The sequence below is a fragment of the Podarcis raffonei genome, chromosome 2 (genome assembly GCF_027172205.1).
Source record: "Podarcis raffonei isolate rPodRaf1 chromosome 2, rPodRaf1.pri, whole genome shotgun sequence".
Classification (NCBI taxonomy): Eukaryota; Metazoa; Chordata; class Lepidosauria; order Squamata; family Lacertidae; genus Podarcis; species Podarcis raffonei.
This window is the reverse complement of record NC_070603.1, coordinates 88,048,647-88,063,031: the sequence shown is the minus strand read 5'-3', so window position 1 is coordinate 88,063,031 and position 14,385 is coordinate 88,048,647. Positions and strand designations below refer to the sequence as shown.

Genomic DNA, 14,385 nt, shown 5'->3' with positions numbered 1-14,385 from the left:
GAATAGGAAAAGACCAGACAATATTAAAATAATTATCACCTGTTTTCCCAAAATGTGACTCTCCCCTCCAGGAGTCACTATGAGGAATCTAACGACAATGGGATTAACTCTTCAGACATTTTAGGTAAAATGTATGGAGTTTACCCCTTTTCTCCAACTACAAAGGATAGCTGCAGGAGTATAAGAGGCATGGGACACAAAACAGTAACAGTACTTGCAGAGGTTTACATGCAGAAATATCATGTTGCAATGATTACTACCTTTCAGTGAAAATAATACATTCCTCTGCTTAAATGCAAGAAAGGTTACCACCTGAGGTTGCTGATACAGCTTTGGTTTTAAGTCATAATTTCCTAATTAAACCATTAATATTTTTTTTTTCAAATAAAGCGAGTTCTTCATATGGAGAATCACCACAGGTACAAATCCCTACTCAGTTCACTTAGCATCTACCAGCCTACAGAAAAAGTGAGTGGGAGCAAGCTCTAGGCACACTTAAAATTGGGATGCAAGGGGGGAGAACAGTCCAGAAACATTTTAACATGGCCATTTTACCCCTTACATCATATGCAAGCTCCTAGCATCAAAGTATATAACTTTAACAGAGATAAGCAAGGAAAAGGCACAAAAAAACCCCTAATGATTTACACAGTTTCAAAAACCTGATGTGGTCTTCATCAATACAACAAACCACTTATCCTTTCCTTATGAGGTCGCCAGACTGTTTTAATCAAGCTGCAAAGTCAGCTTCGCTTGATTGTGCTTGATATCCAGCACACAAAAATTCTATTCCATTTCTACCATTTTGTTTCCATCAACTTAAAAAAGACAAGTTGCACTTTTTCACTTGGTTACGTAATAAAAACTGTACACATGTTCAGCATCTAGGTCCATCATGAAACTCTTTGGTGTCGTACTGTCTGGATTGCAAAGTCAAGGAGTTTTCGTTTTGGAAAACAGAAAACAAAACCCACACATACACAGTGGCAATTGCTTGAGAAGTTCCGGGCGTCTCCAAAGAGATTCGGGTGTGCACCCTGAGGCCCCTTCTCCACGGTATCACTGCTGCTTCTTGGGTGGAACCCGGGACCTCGCAATCACAATGGGAACCGCCGCCAACAGGGCAATCAGTCCGGCCCAGAGAGGCCGGTAGAAGAGCCAGCCCACCGAAATGGTCAGCAGGGACAGAGAAGTAGCCAAGCAAAAGGCAAATGCTTTCAGGCCAAGGTTGACCAGGTCCCGGACTACTGGAAACCAGTCCACTGTAATGGGAAAGAAGAAGTAAACAAGACATGAAGCAGTGACACACTGGTGAAAGATCAGCATGATGACACGTTGCTGCTAAACCGTGCTTTAAACCTCATCCAGCATTCTCATAAATCTTCTTCCTCCCCAAATTACCCACCACTATGTCAGTAAAAAACAAACTTTGGACTAATCCTCTGAGCACTGAAAAGCCACAGAGGACAGAAAGTTAACAGTGCAGAAGTTGGACGAGGGAGATCAAAGCTCAGGTCTCCACTTGGCCACAGAATAAGCTTGGGCTTGTCACTTGTAAACTGAAAGCATACCATATATGTCACCCTGAGCTCCTTAGTGGAAACAGAGGTGGGATACAAATGTAATAAACAAAATAGTTTCCAGTAAGTTTGGAAATCTGATTTGTCAGGTGGCAGCATCCTCTGTATAGTCCCTGGGTATCATCTGAAGGCACATGAGGCGATTTCCTTGCCGGAGCTGAAAAGGTCTGGACCTGGTGAGCTCCCTGGTGGGGGACCACAAATAAGCTGCTCCATGATGGAAGGCAGGTAGGATATTAATGTAAGAAAAATAATAATAAGGCTGCCATCCCTAACTGTCCACTCAGAAGTCAGCCCTGTTGAATTGAACGGGTCTTACTCCCAGGCAAGTGGGGTTACGATTGCATCCACCCACTTCAGAAAGCAGGACAGCAAATACTTGGAGAACCCAGAGTCTCAAATAGATTATGCAGAAGAGGTAGGATTCAACATATTTTCTGTTGTGTGGAACATGGTTCTCATTCACTTCTGTTGAGTTTCACCCCCTTACTGTAGCTCCCCTCGAAAACAAGCAAGTGCCTTCCTTCCCCCTCTTAGCAAACCGTATTCTAAACTAGAGTGTCCTGTGGAAGCACCTCCCTAATCCTGGGTCCTGGATCATCAGCATGAGAGAGAACACAAAGCACAAGAAGGGGAGAACTGAGTTACAATTCATCCGTTAATGTTCAAGCCCAGGAGCAGGATCAATTCACTCGGGGCTTTTTTCCCAGCCAGAACTCACCGGAATTCAATTCCAGCACCTCTCAGGTGAGCACCATTGCCATTATAAGAGAACAAGGGAGACATTCATGGTGAGTTCCAGCACTCTCTTTCTCTAGAAGAATAGCACTGGCTGCACTATTATAATGACAGAGTTCCCTAGTACAGAAGTTGCTTGGATCCAATATATTGATTGATTGATTGATTGATTGATTGATTAATTAATTAAATTAATAATAATAATAATAATTTGATTAAATGCTTTATTTATTTATCAATCAAGTCAGGTTGCTACCAGCAAAACTTACCCAGGGTGTAAAAAATCCTGGTCATAAGGCTGATGCCTACAAACATAGACATCCATCCAGCTGCACGGAGGCCCCAGGTCTTCATGTTGTTACTTTCATGTTCTTTCTGGAACACCTCCTAAAATGTGTTCAGTGTTCAGTGAGTACACCAAGCTTTCCTATAAGATCCAGCTCTGCTACTTCTACACACCACCGTTCTGAAATTTTTATGCGTAAGACAATGGCTATGTTTGGATGCAACACGAAACCGTGCTTTAGTGTTACATGCATGAACATGATGTCCAAATGCAGCCAATATAAATCTATATACATGCTATTTACAATATTCAACAGAGATGGAAGCAAACAACTGACATTTTTTCCTTAAAAAAGAAGCAGCAGCAGCAATACTGACCCTCCTGCCCTTTGTAACACATAATGAAATAACATTCCATTAAGTTGATCTACATTGCTAGATTACATCATTGCTCTTTTGGGTCAGGGTGTGAGATAATGCTTGATTGGAATCATGCTGATCAAGTATGTAGTGGACACACACACCCAGCTCCATCTAGCCTGGCCTTCCCCTCCACACTGCCCTCCAGAGGTTTTGGATTTCAAAATACCACCAGTCCAGCTGAAGGAGATCAGAGTCCCAAATGCCTGGAAGGTTGGCCCATTGTGGAAGGCAGATCCAGCCAGACACACAGACACAGACACACACAGCTTCTATGTTTTTAACAGATGGGGGGTGGGAAGTGATTTCCTGCCTGTCTTAAGGACTTCATGAAAGTAGGATATTGGGGGAAAATGTGTGAAACCACCTGGGGGTGTGGGGAAGAGGAGTGGAGTGAGGTGGCTAAAACATATTGCTGGAACAGAAGATAAAGATATAACACCATGTAGCACCACTTAGTACAAAAAATACTATACTTTTTTTTAATGGTGTGTGCATTTTAAAAAATCCTTTCTGGATAGTGTACCACCTCATCATCATAAACAACTTCTCTTTCTGAGATATAACTCTGCAAATTTAAGAAGTCTGGAAACTTTTCTCTGCGTTTGAATTAACTATTCTACTGTTCTTCCAACACCTCCCACGATTTCATTTACTGAAATGCAATGTTCCTCCCGTATATCCTATGAGAGAAAGAATTCCTGGCTGGCCAAGAAACCAAGGAGCAGCCATAGACCAATGATATGCAGAAATGCTCCTGCTACATACCTACTCCTATGACACCCTACCCTCCCTGCCAACCAAATTTCTCTGATTTCTTACTCCATCTACTACAAAGATTGACACATCTTCGCCTGGAAACAATGCCTAGACCTTGAACGGGTCCAAAATTGCGAGTCATAGTGATGTCAGCTTATTGGCGGGGTGCAAATGACCCGCAGTGGTTGGGGGAGGTCAGGATCTGGCTGGCCCCCAGTTCTCTGCAGCAGGTGTAGCTCAGCATTTGTCTGCCTGGTAGTGGCTCTTCAGGGTTTTAGACAAGAGTCTTTCTCAGCGGCCAGCAAACTTTTTCAGCAGGGTTCACTGTCCCTCAGACCTTGTGGGGGGGGGGGGCTGGACTATATTTTGGGAAAAAGTGAACGAATTCCTATGCCCCACAAATAACCCAGAGATGCATTTTAAATAAAAGGACACATTCTACTCATGTAAAAACACGCTGATTCCCGGACCGTCCACGGGCCGGATTGAGAAGGCGATTGGGCCGCATCCAGCCCCTGGGCCTTAGTTTGCCTACCCATGGTCTTTCTCATCCCTACGTGATATTGTTACGGATTGGACTATGGACCCTTCACATGCAAATCACATACTCTATCACTGAGCTACAGCTCTTCCTCAAAGACACAAAGTCCCAAGAAAGTAAACTGGATTCTTCTGCATATCTCACTTACACATACAAGGAGAAGACCATTCTTTCAATGTTCTCCTGTATCTATAACTCTTACCTCAGCAGAGAGCTCATCGGGATAGAGGATCTGCAAGATATCCCCAGTCTTGGTTCGGTATGAAGCCAACTGGTCCCCTTGTTGACGAGCAATTACTGTCACCTGAAAAATTCCAGAGTTGAAAATGAGTGTCTTAAAAAGAGCCTCGCATGTTAACAGTTTCATTACACAGAAGTGTTATTTCTTCACACAGGGAGGAGTAGGAGAGATCTGGAACACTTACCGTATCTGCTGGACCCAGGTGGGATGAGTCTCCACTCAAACCTGCATAGAAGAAAGAAACACGAAGATCTCCTACCTGAAAGTGGGAGAAACAAACAAGATAAAGGTGTTGGTAATAGAAGCTTCCCAGTGGAGATTTTGGAAATCTACATTATCCGAGTTCATGCTATTCCCATTCTTTAAGTAAGTTTCCCAAGCAACATTCTTGATTTTGCAGTAGTGCAGAACTTCCCTGCAAGAAGCTCTCTCGTGTACCTGAACCCAGCACTAAGCAGGATCCCCACCTCCACCTCTGTGAAGGCAGGGTGATCTTACTTGATCTGAGTATTGTTCTCTCTCCGCTTCAGCTGCTGTTTCAATGCAAATGGGTTTGTAGCTACCTGCTAGTGCTTTGAAGCCCCAATTTTGGAACGTCAAAGCACTAAATTCCTGATGTCATTTGTGACATCAGGTGATTGACAGGTGGGCAGTCAAATTTGGCCCATCAGGCAGATTCTGATAAACATCTGGCCCATGCAGCCAAAAAGGCTCCCCACCCCTGCTGTATAGGATTGTAACCTTATAGGAACAAGAGTATATGACAAGACAAACAGTATATACAATATAACTGCAGTTATTAGTGGTGGTGGGAAGGCAACAGAGTTTTAGTCAGTTTTTGAACTGTTAATTGTAAATTGGTTTCTTACTTCTGGACGTCGAGGATTCTCACTGTGAAAAAAGTAATCCCCTGAGCGGATCACATCAGCGTGGGGATCTTCCAGTTTTGCCAAGCTCATCTGTTTGAAGTTATCAATCTTCTCAACAAGGCCTAGGAAACAAAGGAGATGCTCTGTTCTGTGATATTTAACTACAATAACCCAAACAGACATTCTGGATATGTCTTGAGTGATTTCCGCTCTGCAGAGGTTCAACAAAACCCAGTTGGAACTGGAAACAGACTGCTAAAGTCAAAATGTCCTTTTATCAGTTTTTCCATAATTTACTCAATGTGGAATGATCTTAAAGCATAGTCTAACTACACCAAAACTAAAAGTTATTACCTTTGGAAAGAAAGAATCTGCCCACTTGGACATCAGGAGCAACTGCAGTGAAAGTTTCAACAGCCATGGCACTGCATGGAAAAAAGTAATTGCAAAGTTTATTCCAACTCAATAGACACAATGGCACAGAGAGGGTTAGCAAAGATTTCTATATAGCAAAACAAGCACGCCGTGTCAGGAAACCTACTCAAATGTATTTGCTAAGTGATTTACAATGCCATCCTTTTCTGATTGCAGAATACCTAACAGTATCTAGTTCAGGATTTAAGCTACAATCTTAACCCCATTTACCTGGGAGGAAGCACCACTGAATTCATTAGGACTTCTTTCTGAGTAGACGTGGTTAGGATTGCACGGTAAGTGAATGAGCCATCATTCATTTCAACCCGTTTCATAATGGGCAAGGTTATTTGAGATGGTGAAATATGGGGCTTACCTAGGATTTTTATGACCAATTTCCCGATCAAAATTTCTGCTGTTCACAACTTCCGATTTCCATTCAGTATCTAAAAGGGAAACAAGAAAGTATATAGAAAAAGACACCAAGGAGATGTTAGTTTAGAATGCCCCCCCAACATCGATTTGCATACGGAGTACAACCAGAAAGGGGTACTTGCATACTAAAAAAGTGCATAACAAATGGGATTGGACTATAAGCCAGGAAGTGAACAACGTAATTGAGAGGTGTACAGGGTGGGTGAGGGATCTGAACAGAACAAGGTTGTGTCTGCTGAAGAAGCTAAAGCAAGCCAACAGAATATGCAATGTGGAAGAATATGGAGGAGGGGGCCCAAATCTCATCCATTTTCGAGAAGGCAATGGAATTACTGGGAATCTTCAAGCCACAACTTTTAAGATTTCCTGAAAAGCAGACTCATTCATTGCATTTTTGAGCACTGAAGCCCAGGTAGTCTTAGCATAACATGCAAATCACTCATGCAGGTATTCCCCCCTCCCACAAAAAAAAGGCATATTAGGCTTCAGCCACCTTTTGCCTGCCACATCTTTGTAGGCAACCCAACTGGATAACTATTCCATTCTGAGCTCCTTGAAGGACACATGAAATATAGCTGCAGCACATAAATAATGCCACGAAAGTGAAGGGTAAGGTTGCTGCCATTCTCCTGCCATTGTTTGACAGCTGTTGCACGGCAGAAATAAATTCAAGAGGGGCAGGTCTCGCCATCACTTTATGCAACAACACAGCACACCTTCCCCCACCTTAGAGCTGAGGAAAGTGATGGTGAGAGCTGTCCCTGTTGAACGTATGCCTGTCAAGTAGCTGTCTGAAGGCACAGTTACCAATCCTAATGGGAGAAATTTGTGTGCTAGTCAACTTACTATATGAATATCTGGTTTCTTTTTTCACTTCACCATTCTCTTCATATTCTCTACGGGGGGTGGGGGGAGATAGAGAAGTTAAGCACACACCAAAGTGCAGTCCGCAAGAACTCTATATTTGACACAGCTTTATTGTATATGAATCACAGAAAAAATGTTAGCAAATGCCAGTGTAACATTTTAACTAATCAGGTCCAAGAGACCTTTGGTCCAACAGTGCTGCTTCTGTGGGATAATGGAAAGCTCTGTTTAGATCAGGGGTAGCCAAGATGTTAACTCCCATCAACTGCGCACCGCTGAGCTAATCTGGCACAGAGATGTGTCCTGCTAGCAACAGGAATGAGAGGGAAGCAATAGCGAGGCTACTGCAAGGAAGGGAAGAGTAGAATATTCCGTAAAATGGGTCCAGGTTTGATGTAACAAAGGAATCTGGAGCAGTAGGCAAGAGGCCAGCATCCACGCCAACTGACTATTGTCTATTTTGGCACAAAACCCAGCCAAGGTAAGGTAGGGAAAAGGGTTGGAGGCATGAGAACCAGTGGTAATATTTTTCCTATAGCTCAGTGTCTCATACTTTCCACAACAGAAGCCAGCTATAAACAAGTGACTCATAGTTCTGTGTTCATTTGCTCTTTATAGATTTGAATAATCAGTCACCATGGGGGGAAAGTATATACTGCATTCCAAAAGAAAAGACTTGACCAAATAATTGTTGTAGACCTCAAGGGTAGAGTACAGAAAATAATTAAAAGAGAAAGTTATGGGGAAAAGCTACAGGTGAACATAAAGATGTGTTCTGGATTATAGAGTACAAGTCCCTATGCCCAAACACACGCCCCACTCCCACACATATGTGCCATGGCAGAGAAATCATTAAGAAGTTCATCTTACTTGGAATCTTCATATTCTACCCATTGATACATCTCCACATTACGCTTCAGCTTCACAGCCCGGATAGAAAGTCCATAGCTGGGATCATATAAAGGCTATCAAATGCAAAACAAAGTTCCAATCAGGAGATCTGTAGTTTACAAAGGTTTCCCAAGACTTTGGGCGGGTGAAGAGACAGAGAAGCAAAAGGTACTACTTAAATCTGGGGCGCAATGGCATGTCTACAAACTTGTTAGGTTTTGGGCGTTTGCAAATTAGAGCTAAGGTCCCTCAGAGTCAGAAATCTTCCTTAGTAGCCTGCTGAAAAGGTCTGACAAACGATGACTCTGCCCAAAGTTTTCTGCTGGCCCCAGTTGGCTTTTCCGATTGGCCAGGGGTCCTACATAAGCCCTATCAGGGCAAGTCAGACTCAGTTCTAGGTAGGGTTGTCAGATAAAGTGAATGCCTTTTCTGAGAAGAACTGCTAACAAGCATGGGAAATACAGGAAGTACGCCAGGAAAAAAGCAACCTTTGCCTGGATTTTGAAGGACAACTTGATCGTTCTTAGACAAGCCAACACAAAAGTGCAAGCCAACTCATAAGCCCATTTACTAACCTGTGAAATGCAGAATCCTAGCTAAGTGGCCTGACTGCCTGGCATATTCTATTGCGTAAAATGTCACAACTCATGATGCTACCACAGAGTTTTAACATACATTAGACAGCGGGGTTTGGGGTACCAAAGGGGCCCACACTTAAGCCTTACTTAAATGATACTATGGCATCATTACATTGTAATGCACGGTCTTACAAAGTCCTTAGCAGAGGGCTTTTCTTACTATGGCTTAATAAAAGGAACTTGCTTTTAAGGCTGCTGGTAACTGATCCCTAAAACACATCAGTGTAGGAGTGCTTTCAAACATATTCAGAGGACCTTTCCTTCACTATAGGCAGTTACCCAGTAAGAAAGGTTCTGAGCCAGAGGGCAAGATTTCCAGGCATCTAGACTTGTGTGCCGTAGCACTGAGAAATTAACCTCTGTACTTTGCCCCCTCCATAAAGCATTAGGGAGCAGTGTTTCCAGAAAACACAAAATGGCATGAGCCATAACTTTTGAAGCATTGTGCATTCCAGATGCTCACTCTAACTTACACCTTTGATCGCATTTGAAGTTGCAGATTCTCATGCGTACATAACCCCCCCCACACACATACATACAATAGGGTGAAATAAACAAGCACAAGCTTTTTCAGGCAAGGCATCCAAATGTATGGGATAACTGAAGCAGCACTTTAAAAAAGCAAAACACTGCAATGTGGAGGTGGGGGACAATCTACAAATTCTTCTGGTAACACCACTTTATTTACCTTTGAAGTTCTAAGGGGACCCGACAGGTGCACAAGTTTCCTTTCATTCTCTTGTAATACGTTATGGATGTCGTCGAGAGGGACCACCAGAGAAAGCCCTTCTTCTAAAGAGGAGGCCGTCTTCAAAGCTCGCCCCTACAGATGGCAAAATGCGAGAGGGGTGGGAGTGGGAAGAGCACACTTTGAGGCGACAAGACAGTGGAACGTTGTGCTAAAACTGACCTACAGAAAATCCTTGCAAGCAGAGGTGGGGGAGCTTCCAGGGGCTGCATCCCAGCAGTGGGCAGAGCAATGGGTGCCCGGAGCTATATGACAGCCAGGCAAAAGCCACATGCCAGTGTTCCCCAATCTCTCCACCCACCATTGAGGCAAGCACTCTGGTTTAAGGACACATTTCAGGCAAGCAAGAGCACTTGAATGGGAACAGTGAGGAAGTGTGTCAGGGTGAGCAGGGCTGTGTTCTGGGGAGAATCTGGATGAATTATGGGATGACTTCAGGCTTGAGATACAGAGGAAGTACCACAGTTGCAGAGCAATGCAGAACCACCTAGGTAAAGGTAAAGGGACCCCTGACCATTAGGTCCAGTCGTGACCGACTCTGGGGTTGCAGTGCTCATCTTAGTTTACTAGCCGAGGGAGCCGGCGTACAGCTTCCAGGTCATGTGGCCAGCACGACTAAGCCGCTTTTGGCGAACCAGAGCAGCGCACGGAAATGCTGTTTACCTTCCTGCCAGAGCGGTACCTATTTATCTACTTGCACTTTGACGTGCTTTCGAACTGCTAGGTAGGCAGGAGCTGGGACCAAACAACGGGAGCTCACCCCGTCGCGGGGATTCGAACCGCCGACCTTCTGATCGGCAAGTCCAAGGCTCTGTGGTTTAACCCACAGCGCCACCCGCGTCCCTGCAGAACCACCTACTCCCTTGTAATTCTGCCAGTAAAAGCAGTTAAGACATTTTGAAAAGCTCTGCGGGTGACATTCCAGATAATGGCATGTAAAGATTTTTGTTGTTGTTATTTCTGAGATGCAAAATTAATGCCAAAATTACGTTGTGAGGTTCTGGAGGCAAATACATTAGCACTTATCACAGCTGCACAAATGCAAAATAATTAAGTTAGGGCTGCAAATTCTTCAGAGGAAGCTTGAGCTCAATCTTTAAAAGCTATTTCCAAAGGTAACTTTACTGAGGGAAAGAATCCACTCAATAAAGTGGGCTTAGAAAGGAGCCCAGGAAGAGAGCCGTAGCTCGGTGGCACAGCATCTGTTTTTCCATCTAAAGGTCCCAGGTTCAATCCTCAGCATCTCAAGGCAGGGCTGGGAGAGATTCCTGCCTGAAGGTCTAGAGAACCGTTGCCAGCCAGTCTATGAGTCCTACTGGGGATCCCCAAAGGGCCTTAATATTTTATACCCCTGAGCTACTTGAAAAAATAATTCCATCCTCCCTGCCTTGACTTACCTCATTGGTAAAAAGAACGTAAAAAGAGAGGGCAAATGCAGCAAGTCCTATGAGCATCCCTCCAGAGGTTTCACTGAGGCGCTCCAGAAATCCAGGCTTGCGCTCACTTGTAATTTTAACATGTTCTTTCTTGCTACCGGTGTCAGAAAACTGTTATAAAAGAAAAAACAAAATCAAAAGGAATTACTTCTGGGCAGAGTTCCTACCAGGGCATGCTCAACACCCAAAAGAGAAATCAGCAGGTTGGCGTCAGCCTCTTGACAATGTGTTCTCTACACAGACAGTTTACAAGCAATAGAGATCATATTTTCATATAGTCCATTAGTGCCACGAAAATAGGTACTAAAAATAGCAAGGATGGGATTTTCCCAGGAGGGAAAAATAGTCTGCTACAGCAACGATGGTAGATACCAGTTTTTATTTGGCAAAAAAGTGATAAGCATAAGCTAAGAACCTACCTTGCAAGACAGCAACTCAGTTTCCACCCCACCCTACTGAATACATTATTAATGCTCACTTACAACTACCTATGCACATTTCGAAAAGGAAATAGTCAAGGCTGCAGTTCTAAGACTACTGACACTGCAGTGCTATTCCAGTCCATAAACAGAGTGGTCACTTTCAGCTCTTTTTCAACTGGAAAAAGGATCAGAATTCTGCAACAGTGCATATGCAACCACCACCACTGAGTGCAGGTAGCATTCAACACTTTGGCCTGTATGCATGAAGGAACACTTCAAGTAATCCTTCCCTTCATGGTTCTGGGGAAATACTTTGGTTTGGAATTTTTAAAGGTTAAGGGGGAATAAAGAAGCATGGAATGCTTAGTCTAAAACATTCAACATTGTTCACATAATCTACTTCTCAATGTGTGCTAGGGCACAGGACTAAATAACGCAGTTTAAAAATAACACTATGAAGAGACACAGAAGGATTATCAATTGCCCACACTGAAACACATTTTAGGGTGTGTCTACTCAAAATATTTTCTACAGGTGCCCATAGCAACTGGCTTTCTGAGCCAAGCAGACACACACTTGCTTCCCAGGATGACATGCAAATAAGTTGTGTGTGCACATGCTACTCAGCTAACTTCTGCTTGTTTTAACCATAGGGCAGAAGTTAAAACAAGACCATGCTCAATCATTGGTTCTGAAGAACTGATATCAAAGCACAGTTGGTAGAAACAAAGCACAAATTCTTTAGAGAAGTAAGTTCAAAAGTGTTCAGTGGGGTGTACTCCCAAGTAAGCATGTAGACCGTTGCTCGGTCCCAGCGCCTGCCAACCTAGCAGTTCGAAAGCACCCCTGGGTGCAAGTAGATAAATAGGGACCGCTTACTAGCGGGAAGGTAAACGGCGTTTCCGTGTGCTGCGCTGGCTCGCCAGATGCAGCTTGTCACGCTGGCCACGTGACCCGGAAGTGTCTGCGGACAGCGCTGGCCCCCGGCCTCTTAAGCGAGATGAGCGCGCAACCCTAGAGTCGGACACGACTGGCCCATACGGGCAGGGGTACCTTTACCTTTAAGCATGTAGAAGACTGCAGCCTTCGTCTACCAGCTCATTTGTTCAGCTTTAGAGTTTTGCCCAGGGGATGAAACTTACCTACTTACTGAAAGTGTACTGGCATCCCTCTACCTCCTTTTGTCACTGTGCTGCCCCATCTGGTGCTTTTGGCAACCAGAATAGCATAGTTCCCTCCAGCCAATACTTTCAGAAGAGACTCTACTAAGGTGGCAAATCTATTCACAACTACCTGGGAGCAAGTCTCACTGAACACAGTGGGACTTACTTTTTCATAAACATTCATAGAACTGCACTGTGCATTTCACATGAGGTTCAGCCTACAGGTTTAATCTGGGGTGCCAGCTAGCTTGGCTATGTATCCTTTTAGTAAAATTCATCAGTTTTGCCAGTCTTCCCTGATTAATTCCTGATTGAGATCTTGGTGGTTGTTGAGGTTGTTTTTGTTGTTGAATTAAATACTTGTTGACTGCAGCCTAGCACCCTTTAATCCAGGCATAGGGAAACTCGGCCCTCCATATGTTTTGAGACTACAATTCCCATCATCCCTGACCAGTGACCACTGGTCCTGTTAGCTAGGGATGATGGGAGTTGTAGTCCCAAAACATTTGGAGGGCCAAGTTTGCCTATGCCTGCTTTAATCATTTTAAACCCAATGGTGTCATTTTAACTGCACAGACATATGCAAGCCGAAGTAAGCCCTGTCAAATTTGCCCTGGTAAATGATAGAATGCTGTTAGAAGCTTCTCTCCTGCCTTTTGTGTCCATTTACTTTAAAAGGTTGTTACTGTGGGGTGGAAAGTAGAAGCGAGTCCCCTTTAATCTGAGCATGTGCTGCAGCCAAGGTAAACTGTATGCTTGCACGCACTGTAACCCAAAAAGGTCCGTTTTCAAACTTGGTGAGTGACAACACCCTGAAACAATTCATAAGCAGACGCCCTTTTCCAAGGGAATAGTTGCGCTAGTTGTTGGCAGCAAAGAGGATGCAGAATAAGTCACACAGCATCTTAAGGCACATGCTAGTTAACAACACCTAATGTCTCAGACTCAGAGGAATCGGTATTTCCGTAGCAGTAGCAATAGAAACTACGGAGGAGAAAACGGTTCCTCTCCATTTTAAGTCCTGCAAGCAGTATCTATTTAACGTCTAAGCATCAGGGGTGGGAAGCACAGCTGTTCGTTCCCACGCTGACAAGCCAGCTGATCTCACGCCACCCGATCCTGTGCACATTTACTCGGAAGTAAGTCTCGCTGTGTTCAATGAAGCTTGCTGCCTCCCAAGCCAGAGTGCGTAGGATCGCAGCCCCGGGATGCCCGCAAATTTTTGGTGTGTCTCACCCCGTCTCTAAACCCGCGAGTGCAGAGATCTAGTTGAGATTCCTGCCTTGCAAAGATAGGTTGGGCTACAGGAGCCTCGTGGTCCCTTCCAACCGAACAATTCCATGATTCCTAGGGCCACCTTTAAGGAAAGGGAGACACACACTTACATTTCGAGACATCTTGAGCTTGCGAGTCTCTAAACTCCGCCGTAAGATCCTTAACACTGGAAGGAAAGAACGGAATGCAAATCCTCAGGAATCCCCACCCAGGCAGGGGTTAAGCCGTCACTCCCACGGGGTGCCCCGCCTCTCCGCTGCCGAGCAGGACGCTCGAGGCTATCGCGCGTGCGCACTCCCTCCAACGAGCCTTCGCGGGCATGTCAGGGAACAGAGAGCGGCCGTGGAGCATGCTGGGAAATGTAGTCGTTCAACGGGACAGGGGTGGCCACGCGTATTTATTTATTCTCTCCCCCTCCCCCGCTGGGACTATCATTGAACTTCCAAGCGTTAAGTAATAATAACAAGGGGGCGGTGGTCATTTATCACACAGGCCGACGAAGCATATTTTGTGGAGAAAAGGAGGATTTACGCGCACAGCACGCCGGGACATGTAGTACTTCAGGGATAAGCCGACCACGCCGAGCTCTTCTCCTCCCGTTAGTTATGCCTTTGAGGCCCCGCTAGAGAACGCGGGAGGGAAGGCTCCGCCCCTGCCCGGCTC

General features: G+C 44.6%; 1 protein-coding gene across 1 annotated transcript; it reads right to left on the bottom strand.

Moving 5' to 3' along the window:
• Positions 1-514: 514 nt before the first annotated feature.
• On the bottom strand, positions 515-14,212 carry TMEM43 (transmembrane protein 43). The gene is made up of 12 exons (XM_053378038.1): positions 13,833-14,212; positions 10,824-10,973; positions 9,367-9,501; positions 8,020-8,114; positions 7,129-7,178; positions 6,224-6,293; positions 5,788-5,858; positions 5,434-5,555; positions 4,749-4,823; positions 4,526-4,627; positions 2,588-2,705; positions 515-1,262 (listed from the first exon to the last, which is right to left on the bottom strand). Exons 1-12 carry the CDS (start codon positions 13,842-13,844, stop codon positions 1,060-1,062), a joined length of 1,203 nt encoding a protein of 400 aa, XP_053234013.1. The 5' UTR covers positions 13,845-14,212; the 3' UTR covers positions 515-1,059.
• Positions 14,213-14,385: the final 173 nt, after the last annotated feature.